The sequence below is a fragment of the Palaemon carinicauda genome, chromosome 12, assembly GCF_036898095.1.
Source record: "Palaemon carinicauda isolate YSFRI2023 chromosome 12, ASM3689809v2, whole genome shotgun sequence".
NCBI lineage: Eukaryota > Metazoa > Arthropoda > Malacostraca > Decapoda > Palaemonidae > Palaemon > Palaemon carinicauda.
The window spans coordinates 11,058,759-11,075,975 of record NC_090736.1 but is presented as its reverse complement, the minus strand read 5'-3'; the positions used below and the strand labels follow the sequence as shown (position 1 = coordinate 11,075,975).

The 17,217-nt window shown below is 37.4% G+C and overlaps 1 protein-coding gene across 2 annotated transcripts in view; it reads left to right on the top strand.

Moving 5' to 3' along the window:
• LOC137651218 (von Willebrand factor A domain-containing protein 5A-like) overlaps nucleotides 1-17,217 on the top strand; it is a 339,908-nt gene that overhangs the window by 107,582 nt on the left and 215,109 nt on the right. For both annotated transcript variants that reach the window (XM_068384404.1, XM_068384406.1), the window contains exon 9: nucleotides 62-206. In XM_068384404.1, coding sequence (XP_068240505.1) covers nucleotides 62-206 — 145 coding nt within the window. The remainder of the gene's footprint in view (nucleotides 1-61; nucleotides 207-17,217) is intronic.

Below are 17,217 nucleotides of genomic sequence, written 5' to 3'. Positions count from 1 at the left end.
TTTTGTTTTTTATTCACATTTGATCTCATCATTGCTGATATTTTTCTTATTTTTCTTACAGTGGAAGTGAGGAATATACTGAACAAACATTGGAGAAAGCACTGGAACTTCATCACAGTATAAGTGCTGATATGGGGGGCACAGAAATATTGCAACCTATGAAGCATATTTATTCTACACCTCCTAAACCAGGGTTTGCCAGGCAGGTAAGTGGCTTGAAACTTCTAATTGGTGTCTTTCAGAACTCAAATCAAGTTTATAGAAGGCTGACATTATCAGTGACTATAAAACAATTTCTTTTTAAGGACATGGCCTATTTTTATAAATTTTTGCAATTTTAATTTAATTTCTTGTAAAATGTTTGTTTCTATGAACCTTCTTGGTTTTGTTTCTTTGAGCCTCCCCTGGTGTTCATATTGCCTTGCTCATGAAGCTCGTTAAATGTCAAAAGCTAAAAATATCCATTCCTTATAATAGCTCTGCTCGTCGTGTAGTATTGGGATCCTGTGGTGTATTGTAAGACTAGCATATGGTTAAACAATATCTCTTTGTCTTTCAGGTCTCTCGTTGATAGGTTAGAGTGCACTGCTCTGCATGCACACCAGATTGGGATTTTGGGTTTCAAGAAGTTCTATATAAACTTATTTTAATTATTAAAAATTAATGGGCGACATCTCCTGGTTGTTCTAAGTCTTCTTGTGAGGGTTGTTTGAGGGATTTATTGTGGGGCAATAATGATCCTCACTCTCGTCATGTCATGTGCTGGGGCTAAAGTGATATTTGAATAGCTGTTGTGAAGAATGTAGCTCCCCTCAGTTTGTCTTATGAAGGATATCTTCAGTCAGTAGCTGCTCGTAAAGAAAATGGTCTTTCATTCCAGGGGGAAAGCTAGGAAAGAATAGGATTGTTGGTTACTGTGAAAATGAGGTTGCTGATGCCACTCTGGATGTTACCAAGTATGAGGGAATGGATAATAATGAGCCTCATAAGTTTTTAACTAATTTTGCTATGTTTTTCAATCTCAAAAGTCCAATGAGCCCTCGGGCAAAGGTGGTGATCCTAGCTTAAACTGCCCTGTTTTGGATCTTTGGCTATCTTATCAAGTTGTTCCTAGCAGTGTTGGTGTACTTGTCGGTAAGGGTTCTGTTGGTATGCAATGTAATTTAGACGGGATAGCCTCGTCTCAAAAACCTGGCTCTCTCAAATTACTTAAGACCCTTCTATTGCAAAACTCGCATTTCTATGATCCAGTCAGCTCTATATGACCTGCAAACTCCTGGGTTGAATATCAGGTTGGTCGTTTGGATCTTAATATTCCTTCCTTGACTGAAGTAAGTGCTCATGAGCAACCTTTATATGCAATACATTTATTGATGATGTGGCATATTGGATAATTCCTTTGGACTGGGATTTCCAGTTATCAGGTTATTTTTTTGAAGCTTCAGTTGGAGCTGAGAAACAGTTTTATCATATTTCAAATGGTAGTGAGAATCATCCTCATTTAGTATTAAAAGCCAACACTTCTTGTTGGCAGGGGCCTTTCCCTTGGTCGGCCCGTAGTATCATGTAGGTTTAGCCACTACAGTAGTTCATCTTAGATTCAATATTTGATATGCAAGTCACTATAATTTTTATAGTAGTTTCAGGATATTATAAAACATTTTGGGTAATCCATCAATGAGAAAAGAAAGGCTTTTTGATATAGGATATTTGCAGTGAATGAAAAATCAGGGAGTATTAATACTACTTCTACGTTTATTAGACAGGAAAAAATAAACCTTGGTATTTTACAACTGGTTATTCTTTGTCCCCAAAGCATCAAAGGTTTGGAGGCCAGTTCTTCAAATCTCAAACTTCAACAAATTTACAGTTCTCACAAAATTTTACATTGAAACATCCTCGACAGTTCGGTGTTTGATAATGGAAGGAGATTGAATGTTTTCAATGGGCTTCACATATGTAAATTCACATATGTAAATTTTTGCATTCCAATTTACCTGTATCTCTATTTGTGGAAATACCTTTGTTTTGTCAGTGGGTCAAAGGTTTACTAATTAAGTGCCTGTGTTTTGGTTTCAGAATGGTCCCCTCATGAGTTCACCAGAATGATGACTGCAATTTTAAAATGGTTTAGGATTCTGGGCTAAGAGTTATTTTATATCGTGATGATTACCTATTTCTGAGTGATTACTTTGAAGGTCTCCAGGTTCAATAAAGTTTGGTTCCTTGGAAATGAAAATCCTTGCTCTGTCTCTGTTCACAGAGGCTTCATGGGGAGGTTAGACAACAACTCTGGGTTTTTTACAACTGTCGGGGAAATTGACATTGAAGGAGTAGACTCTTAGTGTCAATTGGCGAAAGGTTCTAGCAATAAGCAAAACTCTTCAGGACCAGGAACCACTGGTGGTGGGGAAACCATGAGGATGTTTTTTGGCAATGTGATAGCATTGTCCCACGTCCGGAACCGAGGCGGGACAAGGTCACAATCCTTGTACCAGATAGGTGAAATTTGACTTGGACCAATTTGAGAGGGCTAAGCCCTCTACCTCGATTCACTCTGGGAAAAATCGTCATCTTAGGAAATCAGTTAAGCAGTGAAAGTTAGATTATTCCAGACAATGGTCTCTGCATCTGTCAATATCATCTCTAACAACCAATTCTGAGGCCCTTATAGATTGTCTATCATAGATTCTTAATAATAGTCTACCAATTATATGCATTAATGTTTATTTTGATGTGTGCTAATCTATAAAAGTGACGGTGAATTAGTTTGGATGATATTGTTAATTTTTACGTTTCCTCTCTTTGTAAAGAAACTTTGTTTCTACTATTAGGAAATAAAGATCTATACTTAAATCTGTACTTTAGTATCTGGGATTAGATTTTCCATTTCAGATATTAAGGCAGTGTTATATATTGAAAAAAATTATGTATTTATGTTATACAGTAGGTCCAGTAATGATTTGTAAATCAAAGGTATTGTTGTAGTTTACAAGAGCTTCTGGTAGTTTCTTAAAGATTAAAGAAACCGCCTGTTTTACTCAAGCATAAAAGAATCCCAGGAACTTTCTCAAGTTTTATAGAAAATGTCTGTGGGGTATTGTGAGGGTTTTAATCCTCGGTTTGAAACCCTAAAGTGCTCTCAGTATAAACCAGAGTGAAATAGACCACCAAAGTGTAGGAATTGAAACTACAGGCAATACAGTGAACCCTCGTTTATCGCGGTAGATAGGTTCCAGACGCGGCCGCGATAGGTGAAAATCCGCGAAGTAGTGACACCATATTTACCTATTTATTCAACATTTATATTCAGACTTTTAAAACCTTCCCTTGTCCGTAGTACTGTTAACAAACTACCCTTTAATGTACAGAACACTTAATGCATGTACTACAGTACCCTAAACTAAAACAGGCACAAATATTAAAGGCAATTTTATATCATGCGTTTCCTAAACACTCTAAAAAGCACATTAAAAAATGGCAATCAATGTTTTGTTTACATTTATCTCTGATCATAATGAAGAAACAAACTGGAGGTAGAGCTTTGCTTATTACCCAGACATATTTCCCATACTATTCCCTTAGAACTACATCACATCTTCCTACTTTAGATATATATATATATATATATATATATATATATATATATATATATATATATATATATATATATATATATATATATATATATATATATATATATATATGTGTGTGTGTGTGTATATATATATATATTTATATGTATACACATATACATACCTACATATATACATACATACATATATACATAAATACATGCATACATATATATGTATATATGTTACTGTATATATATATGGGTTATGGAAAAAATCCGCGAAGTGGTGAATCCGCGATGGTCGAACCGCGAAGTAGCGAGGGTTCACTGTATGTGTTTATATAAATAAACTAAAGATAAACTGATTGTAGAGATACATAACTTTCGCAGTGAGCATGGAAATTCTCCTGACGGTGTACAGCTTCATGGGTGACAAAGGTGGCTTCCCAAGTAGATGAGCAGCAGTAGTTAATTTCGTAGGGCTAGTTCCCACCTGGGCTAGTATAACAAATAGGCAGGCCGCTGTTCTAAATGATTGATAGGACTGGTGAGAACAAGGTAGGGATTCCAGCTTTAGCTTGACTTGGAAGAACAAAAACGTAGGTTCTGGTTTTCTGTGTGACTACTACGACGAAGTAGCAGCTTGCTGTTTGGCTTTCAACATCAACGGAGCAATGGCTTGGTCACTCTCCCACTGTTGCCTGAGGAGGGAAACTGGGATTAGCAAAACTGAAATGGCTTGGATAATATTATAAGAGTTATTGTTCTGAGAATTTGAAGGCCATCGGTAGGTATAGGAGAACTCGCATTAAACACTAAATATCTAAAAAATGCTAACCTTAGACAATAATAATGGAATGACAAATAATGATGCAAGTAATAGTAAAGTAAATGCGAGATTCGAGTAATAGTAAATTACCCAGGCTTAAATAATCATTAACTATAATATACCATGGTTAAACATTCACAATAGTACACAGTAAATTTTATATTATAATCACACACTGATGTTGGAACAACAATACACACCTTATTTGCGGGATCCTTCAGGTGAGATAGCAAACAAGATACTAAACGGCATTTAGAAAATTCGAGTGAGTGGGAGACTGGCAGGGGTGGGTGATCATCTCCCTCTGGTCCGTGATTGGAGTAAGTGGTGTGCAGTGCCCTGATTGGCTCCCGAAAATTCATACGATGCAGCTACCTTCCTATTGGCAGCGGCACCACTGACTATAGAGGTTTGAAGTTATAAAGTTTTTGACTTACAGTTATGACTTAATTCAGGATAAAATCCTTCACATTCGCCCCTCCAAGAAATTCTATAATATTATGGCAGAATTTATGACATCCAGTATTGAAAAGGCTCGCGGTTCCAACACAGCAAAAGAAAAAATATATCTTTAAGACTAAATTTCAAACTACATACTACTTAAATTAGTGTGACACTAGGCACGACTCAAAGCATCAGCCCCGACATTGTTAGCACCTGGAATGTGAGTGACTACAAAGCGAAAGGGCTGAAGAGCCAAAGCCCATCTCATGAGTCTAGCATTGGTGCCTTTGCTTTTGTTCAAGTAGATCAAAGGCTTATGATCTACCTCCAGATAGAATTCTCGTCCGATCAGATACTACTGAATTTTCCCAGTGTGTAAACAATAGCTAGGCATTCCCTTTTGATCACAGCATAGTTTCTTTCAGCTGAGGACAAAGACTGACCTGCATAATAAACTGGATACGCTAGGTTATCATGATACTGTAGCAATACGGCCCCCAACCCTATAGCTGAGGCATCGGTTTGTGGAATGAATGGCTTAGTTGGGTCTGGCAATTTCAATACGGGATCTTGTACCAAGATACTTTTGATAGTCTCAAAATCAGTGATAGCTTCATCACTCCATTGAAGGGGTTCTTTAATACCTATCTTCAGCATTGCATTGAGAGGCTCATTTAGTTCTGCAGCTCTGGGTACAAATCTTCCATAGAAGGAAAACAGACCCAAGAACGATCTCAAATCTTATTTTTAGGCAGAGGGAAATTTCTGATGACTTCAGTTTTATCTGCCAAAGTTCTCAGTTCTCCCTCTCCCAACCTAAAACCCAGGTAGTCAATGCTATGATACCCCACTCGACATTTCGAAGGACGAGCAGTAAGGCCGTGATCTCGTAATCTAGATGGAACATTCGTTAGGGCATTTACGTGTTCAATCCAAGTCTTACTATAGATAAAGATGTTATCAAGTAAAACGTGACATTTTTCAGTCCGGCCAATACAATTCTCAGTTTGATATAACTGGCTACGGCTGTTACCAGACCAAATGGCATTCTATTGAATTCCATCAATCCCTTCTCTGTAGGAAAAGCTGTGTACTTTTTTGCTTTATTTGATGGTATGCCTTGGCAATATCCAACTGAGAACTTTGTTTTAAACAATTTCAGAATTCGTAGCTGAATTTCATCGATTGTCATCCTGACATCGTCTGAATCCAAAATTAGAGAGACTTCGAATAACATGCCTATATTGCTTTATGTTATTGTGTTAATTATTAGTAATATGTGATCTAAGAGTTTTTTATGAATTTTATAAATTTAAATATTGTCATTAATTTTAAAATATAGTGCTTGTTATATGTTTACTGGCTATTATTTTTGTTTCTTGTTACTGTTTTCCATTTTCTATTCTAAATTAATTAAAAAAAGGAATAAAACATTAAAGTAAATTTATATGTTTTGTTTTTATATAGCTGACTGTAACAGGTAGGTGTGTTCAGGGCTTTTAGTGTTGGAAATATCTAGTAGTCAGGTCTGTTTGTATGGAATTTGGATGTAGTGAATCAGTGAACTACAAGCACTTATCTCCCAAGGTAGGCTTTGGGAGACATTGGAGGATGATATCTTTCATCCAATTTTCAGAGCTTGAAAAAGAAGTTTATTTTGTGTGTAGTATTTAACTGACGCTTTTTAAGAAACAAAGATTCCTGTTGAATCTGTTTTATATGAGATAGAGAGAATTTATTCATATGATAACCAATAATAATAGCTATAAACGAAATGTATGAAAACTATGATATTCTTTAACAAATTGGTGCTGATGTAATTTCCATTATGCATTTGTATTGAGCGAGTTAAGAAATTATAGAGACAATATACTTTATTATTCGTGCATGCTCATATTCTTGATAAAGTCTTGAGATTGCTTAACCCCAACCAGAAATATAAAGGAGTAAATAATTTTTGATTGTTAAAATGCATTTGAAATTGAAAAATAGAAGACAAAATTGCTTCAATACAGCACTATTAACTTTTTAAACTTTATATTTATTGGAACTACCATGGAAAATGCCATAACCCTGGATAGGTACGCTCCTCGGACACCCCTTTAAGGGTATACTCGGACGCGAACGACCCCGACGCCAAAAAAAATTCTTGAAAAATCAGATTTTGCAGTAACCTCCTTTTTTCTTTTGCCAAAAAAAACTTCAATGAATGCTTAAAACAACTGTAAAGATAAATACTACTCATCTGCAGAAAAACTATTTATTATAAATATTTTAAAAAATTAAGTAGAAAAAAAAAGACCTGACTTAAAAATTCATAAAAAAAAAGTTTATACATATATACACAAATCCTTTTAGGAATTGATTCTTGAATGTTTAGGACACATCTTGATGTATTTTGGATGAAGTCAGACCCATGGAGGTGAAGATCTGAAATGAGAAAAAAAGGGTAACTTTTTTTGGCCAAAAAAATTTGTCCAAATTTCATGAATTTTTTTGGGTACCCAAATGAAATAGGAAGTGGCTAATTTTTTTTAGGGAATAAACATATGTTATCCTAAAATAGAAATATGTAAAAAAATCTTCATTATTTTGTAAATTACATTTATATCAGGGGCCATATCTAAAGGTAATTTTTTGAGTACTTAGAAATTTCGTAAAAAAATACATATATTTAATATATAATATGATATTTATGCAGGTAAAAATATACCAAAAATATCACAAATTCTATAGGGAACAAGAATATATATAGATAGGGCAGCTTACGCTTCGGATATGTCCACAAAATGGCCGCCAACCACACTGACTCAGACTCCCTAATCTGCCACTTGAAATGTAGGAAGGGTATGTCAATTTCAAGGTGTTATTTACTAATCTAATTATTATTGGATATGCATAAAAATTGTATGGTGGGTTGCTGGATAATTGTCGATTATTTTACGACTATAAAATTAAAATTCTGACCCAAAAAAATTTTTTTGAAGGGAAATAAAATCGAAAAAAAAAATGTAAAACAATATAATATTTTAGCTAAAAAAAATTGATGATATTCAATAAAAAAAAAAAAGTAAACAAAATTTTCCGACAAATAAACATCTAAATGAATCATTACTCTGTGATAGTTCCTTAGTACGTAGTAATTTTGAAAGAATTGGGAAAAAACGAAAAAATGGCAATCACCGGAAAATCGAACACATACCTATATATACGCCATATCTGGCTAAAAAAAAGATAGGCATGGGTAGCCAGATCATCTAGAAACACTTTCCAACACTATAAAAATATAAGTTTTGCGACACTACTTGCCAATTCCTTACGGTAACATGACTAAGCAAAAAAATGCAAAACAAATAAAAAGGGGCACTCGCGGAAAAATGGCTATCATTCTAATATACGGCATTTCAGAAGAAAAAAATTCAGCCACGTGCTAGGCAAACCATCAAGGCACATTTTCCGACAAATAAACATCTAAATGAATAATTACTCTGTGATAGTTCCTTAGTACGTAGTAATTTTGAAAGAAATGGGAAAAAACGAAAAAATGGCAATCACAGGAAAATCGAACACATACCTATATATACGCCATATCTGGCTAAAAAAAGAAGATAGGCATGGGTAGCCAGATCATCTAGAAACACTTTCCAACACTATAAAATTATAAGTTTTGCGACACTACTTGCCAATTCCTTACGGTAACATGACTAAGCAAAAAAATGCAAAACAATTAAAAAGGGGCACTCGTGGAAAAATGGCCATTCTAATATACGGCAATTCAGAAAAAAAAAATTTCAGCCACGTGCTAGGCAAACCATCAAGGCACATTTTCCGACAAATAAACATATAAATGAAATATTACTCTGTGATAGTTCCTTAGTAAGTAGTAATTTTGAAAGAAATGGGAAAAAATGGCAATCACAGGAAAATCGAACACATACTTATATATACGCCATATCTGGCTAAAAAAAAAATAGGCATGGGTAGCCAGATCATCTAGAAACACTTTCCAACACTATAAAAATATAAGTTTTGCGACACTACTTGCCAATTCCTTACGGTAACATGACTAAGCAAAAAAATGCAAAACAAATAAAAAGGGGCACTCGCGGAAAAATGCCCAACATTCTAATATACGGCATCTCAGATAAAAAAAAAAAAGACATGCACGTGTTAGCCCAACCATCAAGGCACACTTTCTAACACATAAACATGAAAAAAAATTCAATAATATACGGCAATTCCTTACTACGTAGTAAATTTTTACAAATATTGAAAAAAAACAGAAATTGGCAACCGCAGTTAAATACCCAATATACCAATAACTACGTCGTATCTGACAAAAACAAAATCACGCATGGGTAGCCAGATCATCTACACACACTTTCCAACACTAAAAAAGCAAAAGTTTTACGATACTATTTCGCAATATCTTACGGAAAAATGACTTGGCAAAAAAATGAAAAAAAATAAAAAAGGGACACTCGCGGTAAAATGCCCGACTTTCTAATATACGGCATCTCAGATAAAAAAAAAAAAGACATGCACGTGTTACCCCAACCATCAAGGCACACTTTCTAACACATAAACATGAAAAAAAAATGAATAATATACGGCAATTCCTTACTACGTAGTAATTTTTACAAATATTGAAAAAAAAACAGAAATTGGTAACCGCAGTTAAATACCCAATATACCAATAACTACGTCGTATCTGACAAAAACAAAGTCATGCATGGGTAGCCAGATCATCTAGACACACTTTCCAACACTAAACAAGCAAAAGTTTTACGACCCTATTTGGCAATATCTTACGGAAAAATGACTTGGCAAAAAAATGAAAAAAAATGAAAAAGGGGCACTCGCGGTAAAATGGTCCTCGTGGTGATGAACGACATTTTAACTAAAAAAAAAAATCATGCACATGGTAGCCAAACAATCCACCAAGACTTTCCACAACTGATAACCTATACAAGTTGCACCATTCTACGACAATTTCATAATACGTAATAACTTTGATAATTATGCAAACTACCTTAGAAGGGTAAACTCGGTCGCGCTCGACCCCGACGCGTCTCAGAAATCGGGGAAGGAGTACAGCTACTGCAATGCACATCTGGACACTACTAGAGCGTGTAGGGGAGACACCTCCTGCAGGTCGATCACCCACAAATTCAGTCACGGGGATGAGTCACGTGAGAAAAACCTGTTTTTTTTTTGACGCTCGGGGTCGCAAACGACCCATCGTACCTATCCAGGGTTAAACTCTCTTAGACTGCTGAATAAGACAACAACAATGATAACATGCAGCCACAGATGTTTTCATATTTCGTTCTCTAGGTTTTATGATGATTATACTATTAACATATACTGTACTGTAAATGTTCATATTTTGATATTTTTTACACTTTTATTATGTATTGTAAAATACAGTAACATGATTTATGTACTTTTTACGCTTTTCTAGTGATATTACGATTTAGATATCTGTGGCTTAAACTTTATTTTTATTTTTCCATGTATTATTTTTGACAAACAACATAATCTAAACCGACTCAAGTTGAAATGACGTTACCCGAAGTATACTGGTATCAGAAAATAGGTTTCTTTGTTTAGTTAAGTAATATTTGGACAAAATTATAACCATTATTATTATTATTATTATTATTATTATTATTAATACTTGCTAAGCTACAACCCTAGTTGGAAAAACAGGATGCTATAAGCCCAGGGGCTCCAATGGGGAAAATAGCTCAGTGAGAAATGGAAACAAAGAAAAATGAATTATTTTAAGAATAGCAGCAAGATCGAAATAGATATCTCCTATATAAACTATAAGAACTTTAACAAACCAAGAGGAAGAGAAATAGGATAGAAAAGTGCGCCCAAGTGTACCCTCAAGCAAGAGAACTCTAACCCAAAAGACATTGGAAGGCCATTGTGCCATTGTGTTTTGTGAAATTAGAATTCCAAGTCATCGTCTGTCCAAAATTGCAATGTCATTTTTTGTTGCAAGTCTGTGCATGGAGGATTACAAAGAATTGGATCCAAATCTAAGGACAGACATGAAAGTTCATGATAAAGGTTAATAATCTCTTATCCAGAATTCCTCAGACCAGAATTGTTATGGATTTCGAAATACAGTAATGCCTCAGCTATCGTTGGTTCATTCCAGGTCCCCCTGTTATAGTTGAAAAACAGTGAAGTAGATGCTGAAATTTATGGTTTATTTTTTCATAATTATTTTATTTTATATTTTTTTATTCTCTTTATAAGTTTAGGCTTTTTTAAATCCTCTTTACACTAATATGAATATATTATGCACTCTTGAAATACATTAAGCTAAAACTTAATTTTACTGTAGACACATCCTTACATACTGTATAAAAAAAAGGGATTTTGACAAAGGAAAAATCTATTTTTGGGCTCGAGCCATGTCGTCCTGCTGGAAGTTCCTTCTGGCAACTTCTACAGTATAATATTTCTGCGATTGATATTACAAGAGAATTACCGTTAGGTATCACAGGGTTCTAACCCCAGAAATGACTATCCGAAGATATCGTGTATAATCACGAACGTATCCTAAGATAACCATAAATATCTGCACCCCAAACAGACTTTACCCAGTATAATCCTCTAAGGGGTAGGATAAGTAAGGAGTCGTGACACATCCTATCACCTTCCGGTGCTCCTATACTATCCCGCTTCATTTTCCACGTCGCAGCTGAGCTACTGTGAAATAGAAGCCTCCAACGAGCAAAAGGGTGGGAGAAATAGGAGGTAACGGTTGGGCCATCAGGACGACATGGCTATCTAACCCAAAAATAGATTTTTCCTACGTCAAAATCCCTTTTTTGGGCTCGAACCATGTCATCCTGACAGAAGAGTACCAGAAAATTATTTATACTCGGTGTGAGGCTTTTGCATGGAAAAACCCCCCATTAATGAGTGTTCACCACTTATGTGATGAATCATAATTAGAAATTTCTACCTTAAAAATTAATCCAAAGTGATCTTGATTAGGTAAATATGATAGTATTCTAAGGGGTAAGATCTGTGACCTGACATCAATCACCCCTGTGGTGAAGAACACTCCCTTAACAGTGAGAAGTATATACATTACCAAGATCATGAGTATAGTGAGTAATCATTAAAGAACGAATACTCTTCTTCCAACAGATTCTTAATGTGCAATGTGGGTAGAAATTCACCATAGTATGCTAAGTTTCTTGCTACTAAAAGAAATTATGTCTAGCAATAAAATGCATCCAACAGTATACATCTTGTTATTATCCAAAATATTTGAGCAAAATTTAATACAATTTAAGTGATAAGCATTATGATCTGCCAGTGTACCCAAATATATATCCCCGAGTAATTTTTACTCAAGTAATCATGAGGGGAAACAGTTTGATATATCATAGAACCCCTTAAGAAGGAGATCTTCTGATAAAAATTAAGCCGTATATGGCTAAATACAAAACACAGTTTTTTACCCGACAACAAAAACTGAGCTATTTCAGACTCGGTTCTAAAATAGGTATAGTATGTTCATATAGGTACACATGTAAAATTCATAGAAACTAAATTGAATCCTGAAATTATAAAATTTTTAAATTGTTTAATGGAGATCATGAAGCAAAAACTGACAGTTTACTTATTAAAGAAAATAAGCTGGAAGAATGCCCAAGGACGCACTTGAGGGCTACGTCGTTGCAGTATGTTTTATAACACCTGCTACCACCACAAAATGACGAATTTCATCCAGTTGCTTCATATAATGCTTGAAGAACACCCTGGTAGACTTCCACTCCAGTATAAGCTTGTAAACCTTCAAATGACATATACTGAAAAAAGTTCAAAGATGATGCCACTTTTCTAGGGTCATGACCCAACAGCATGCTAGCCTGGTCTGCTCTTCTAATGATATATGCCAAATTTGCTCTCACTTGTCTCAAAGACAATTCTAATCCAACTGAAAATTTTTTGTCCTGTCAAAATATCTTTAAACACTGCACTGGACACAGGGTGAGACTTTCGAGGGGAACTATTTACCATGGTCCCCGACGTTTAGATGGAAGCTCATTCTAAGCCAAAAAGGTAGGATCAAGGTATAAATCAACTTCATCATTGCCTGTAAATTCTATGTGACCCTCATCCAAAGAGAGCCACAATTTCACTAACTCAGGCACCAGAAGCCATAGCGATTATGAAAAGTACCTTTTGAGCTAAATCTCATAAAGACGCTATTTGATTGTCAATCTCCAAAGCCAATTGCAAAACTTTATCCAATGACCAGATCGGCCTCGGTGGAGCCGATGATCTCAACCTTGCGCAATCTTTCGGAGTCTTGTTGAAGAGGTCCGAGTTAAAACCTATATCAAAAGCATAGAAACTGTCTAGCCAGGGCCAACTTGTACGACAAAATTGTGAAGGATGGTAAACCTTTTTTGTGTAAGTCGATCAGAAAGCCTTAAAAAAAATCCATAGATATAGAAGGTGGATTTTTATCTTTCTCATATCGAACCCATTTCTTCCTCGACGTTTCATACTGATTCAAAGTAGTGGAAGTTTTATAATTTTCCGCAAATGCCAATTTGTCTCGTTGAATTTTGAACCCCTTTTCTAGGGCTAATGCAAAAAATGATGAGATGAAGGACTTTCGTTTTTAAAGGTAAAGCGAAGGCAGGCTTCCTCTGTACTTCTTAAGACAGACTCGGGTTGGGTAGAGGCACTAACCAGGGGTTCATCTCTGTCACCAAAGGATACCAGTTGCTCTATGGCCAAAGAGGATCAACCGGGGCTGCTATCCCTCTGAACGATTGAAGCTTGTCCATAGCCTACATGAGAAGATTGAAGGGTGGGAACACTTAAATCTTCTCCCACTGATTCCAATCCATGTTTTACGCATCCATGCTCACCCCGCTAGGACCACATTTGGTGCCGAATAATTGGGAAGTTTCTTGTTGAGACTCAATGCAAACAGCTCCACTTGGCGACCTGGGACTAACTCCTGCACGAAAGAAAATGATCTTTTGTCTAGAGACCATTCTGCTTCTAGCGGATGTGTTCGAGATAGGGGTCTGCCATCACATTCCGAACTCCTTGAAGGCGAGAAGCTGACAAATGCCACCTCTTCCTCTGAGCCAATGAAAAATGGCGATCATTGCATGATTTATTAGAGGAGATCTTGACCCTTGCTGTTGATGCAATGAACTATTACTTTGCTGTCTAATACTATATGGATGTGAATGTTGTTCTTCAATTGTAGCCTTTTTAGGGATAATAAGACTGTCATGGCTTCCAGAATATTAATGTGGAATTGTTTGAATCTCTGAGACCAATGACCTTGCACTTTCTTGAGTGGAGTATGACCCCCCCAACCGTCCAGTGAGGCGTCCCTATGAAGAATCACTACAGGAGGAGGAAAGTGTAATGGAACAGTCTTGGGAAGGCTTCTGGCATCTGACCACTGACGAAGTTGCCGGCGAAGCAACTCCGGGGCCGTCTTCTGATAATCGCAGAGAGCTGTGGAGGCTCTCTTCTTCCAAACTCTGCTTGAATCCTTGAGTCTGATCTTGAGGAGAGGGTTCGTTATGGAGACGTACTGTAATGAGCCCAGAATCCTTTCCTGGCAATGCCTGGTGGTCCTTCTGGCAATGCCTGGTGGTCCTTCTCGACTTGATGAAAGACTGAACTGACTGGGCTATTTCCTTCTCCCTGGCAGAAGGAATGGAGAGGGTATGAGTCTTTAGATTCCACCGAATCCCTTATCACTGGAACACCTGAGCCGGGTTCAGACTTGACTTTTTGAAGGTTATTTGGAATCCTAGATATTTGCGGAATTTGACAACGTGATATGTTGCTTCCGTGCATTCCCTTGCTGAGGGAGCCCTCACGAGCTAGTTGTCCAGGTATGCCGCTACTTGAAGGTCTCTTTCCCTTAATTGTTGAACGACTCCATCTATAACCTTCGTGAAAACCCTTGGAACTATGTTGAGCACGAATGGCATAGCTCTGAATACATAAGCCTTTCGCTCCAGTCTGAAACCAAGGTTGGGGGAGGAGCATTGACCTATCGTAAGATGCCAATAAACGTCAGTAAGATCTATAGAGATGGTGTAACCCCCAGGGGGAGTAAGGTCTATATCTGCAAAATAGTCAGCATCCGGAACTTGTCGCAATAGACGAACAGGTTTAGATGGGACAAGTCAAGAATAGTTCGAGGAATAATCGAAACTTTTTTTGGCACGTAGAAAAGCTGACCTTGACATTTCATAGATCTTGTGCAACAAATAACTCTCTTCTTTAATAGGTCCTGCACATCTTGTTCCAGATGCGGTGTTGATTCCTGGAAAAATCTCCTGATCCTTGGAGATTGTCTCTTCCCTTTCCAGCCTAGACCGCTGGAAATCACGCTCTGTGCCCACAGACTGACCGCTCACCTGTCCTTGAACAATTTCAGCCTTCCCCCTACTGGAGTATCCGCATTGGTTTGGTTGAAGATGTGTGCCCTTAGTTCCCCCGTTACTTCGGAGACCCCTACTTCTCGGCCTGCGTCCCCTGTCAGATCGGCCTCTACCCACTCTTTTTGTCTTGGTTGAACAAAAGGACGAAGTCCCTTGTTCAAATCCAGGATTGAATGCTGGGGACTGTGAAGTCACCGAATGAGGAACAACAAATGTATTCTGAGAAGCAATAACTGAAGAAGGAGTGGAGGACCTCCTAAGGTATGTTGGTTTCTGGACCCTTTTAGGTTGAGGACCGACCCCAGGAATAAATTATTTCTCTTTAGAGATATTCCCCATCTCTGGGAAAGACTCTAATTTTTTGCTGCCTCTTTATCCAAGATCTCCTTTACTAATTTTTTGTGGAAAAAGATCTTTACCCCAAATACAAGCATCAATAAGACGCTTCGGTTCATGACAAATAGTAGCAGATGTTAGAACATGCTTCCTGCAGACTCTTTGAGCCTAAAAGAAGTCAAAAGGATCCTTCATAGAAGTAGCCAAGCGTATCTTGGCCAACAGGGAAAAGACAGGAGCATCGATGAAATTACCAATCATCATTTCCACAAAGCATTGAAGAGACAACGAACCTGATAGTCTCTCCCTAGCCTCCAATTCTGCATTAAGTAAGTGTTCAGGAATCCCAGGCAATCTTTCGTTAAGTTGCCGGCTGACTATATCCTTATCTAGTTTCCCTTCAGCAATTGTTAACTGGATATCTAACCCATGTTCGACGTCATGGCGAAGAACCAGTGACACGGGTTTACAGTCTTCCAAGACCGGAAGAGATTTACCTTCCCGGATGGCCTTTTCTACTGCTAAAAAGGCTTTCAAAGCAAAGGGAAAACCCATTGTGTCGGGCTATAAAAGTGGCCAACCTTTTACCAAAGACGCCTAATAGTGTGCTAATGCACCCTGCTGTCTTCATCTCCTTCACCGGTAGGTGCTGCGCTCTGGTGAGATCTAGAAGTATCGTTTTTTTAGGGATAGAGTCGTCTCTTAATTGGAACAACTTCCGCTAACCTAACATAACAAAAGGGGTATGCCTCTATATCTGGATAAAATTCCAGATCAGCAACCGGTCTAGAGCTTAGCCCCTCTCCGATATGAAGAATACCCTCTGAAAGCACCGCATGACCTTCATGGCTTTTGCTGCGTGCAAAAGGGAAGCTTAGAAGGTAAAACCTTAGTCTTAGAAGGATCCTCTTGAGGTTTCAAAACCTGAATCTCCTCCCGTAAAGCTTTGAACATCCTTCTTTGATATTCTTGTGTCCCTTCTATAAAAGCCTTAACATTTGCTAACAGGGACCTGTCCTCCAACTTACTTGGAAATTTAGGAAGTGTTGGTGCCCCCAGCTCAACCGGGGATGGAGGAGGGACAGAAACAGGAGGTGTACCTGAAACAGAAGACAGTCGTAACGATTGATAGAGAAGCAGCGGTAGTGACGGCAGTTGAGACAACGGAACACACTGAGTCTCACGGAAGTCACATTAACACCGTCCAATTCGGGCAGATAAGAATCACCCACATAAGGTAGAGGTTCATCCGAAACTACTGTCGACAGAAGAGCCAATTCTCTACCTAGGGATAAAGAAGAAACCGTGGATATATTGTTCAAATCAAGGCTCAAAGAACTTGAAGTTTCATCTACGTGAATCTGGACGGTAGGTATGGGTCTAGGTTGAGTGTAACCCAATACCGAGTCAGGGGTCGCCTTAGGAGAAAGATATCCTTCCACTCTGCAGAAAGAAGATAAGGAGCCTTTGGTTCAGCATTCTTTTTGAAGCCCCTGACCCAGGAACGAAGAGATCTCAGGAAAAACGCTCGGTCGTCATCAGAGATATCTCGATAACCATCCAAA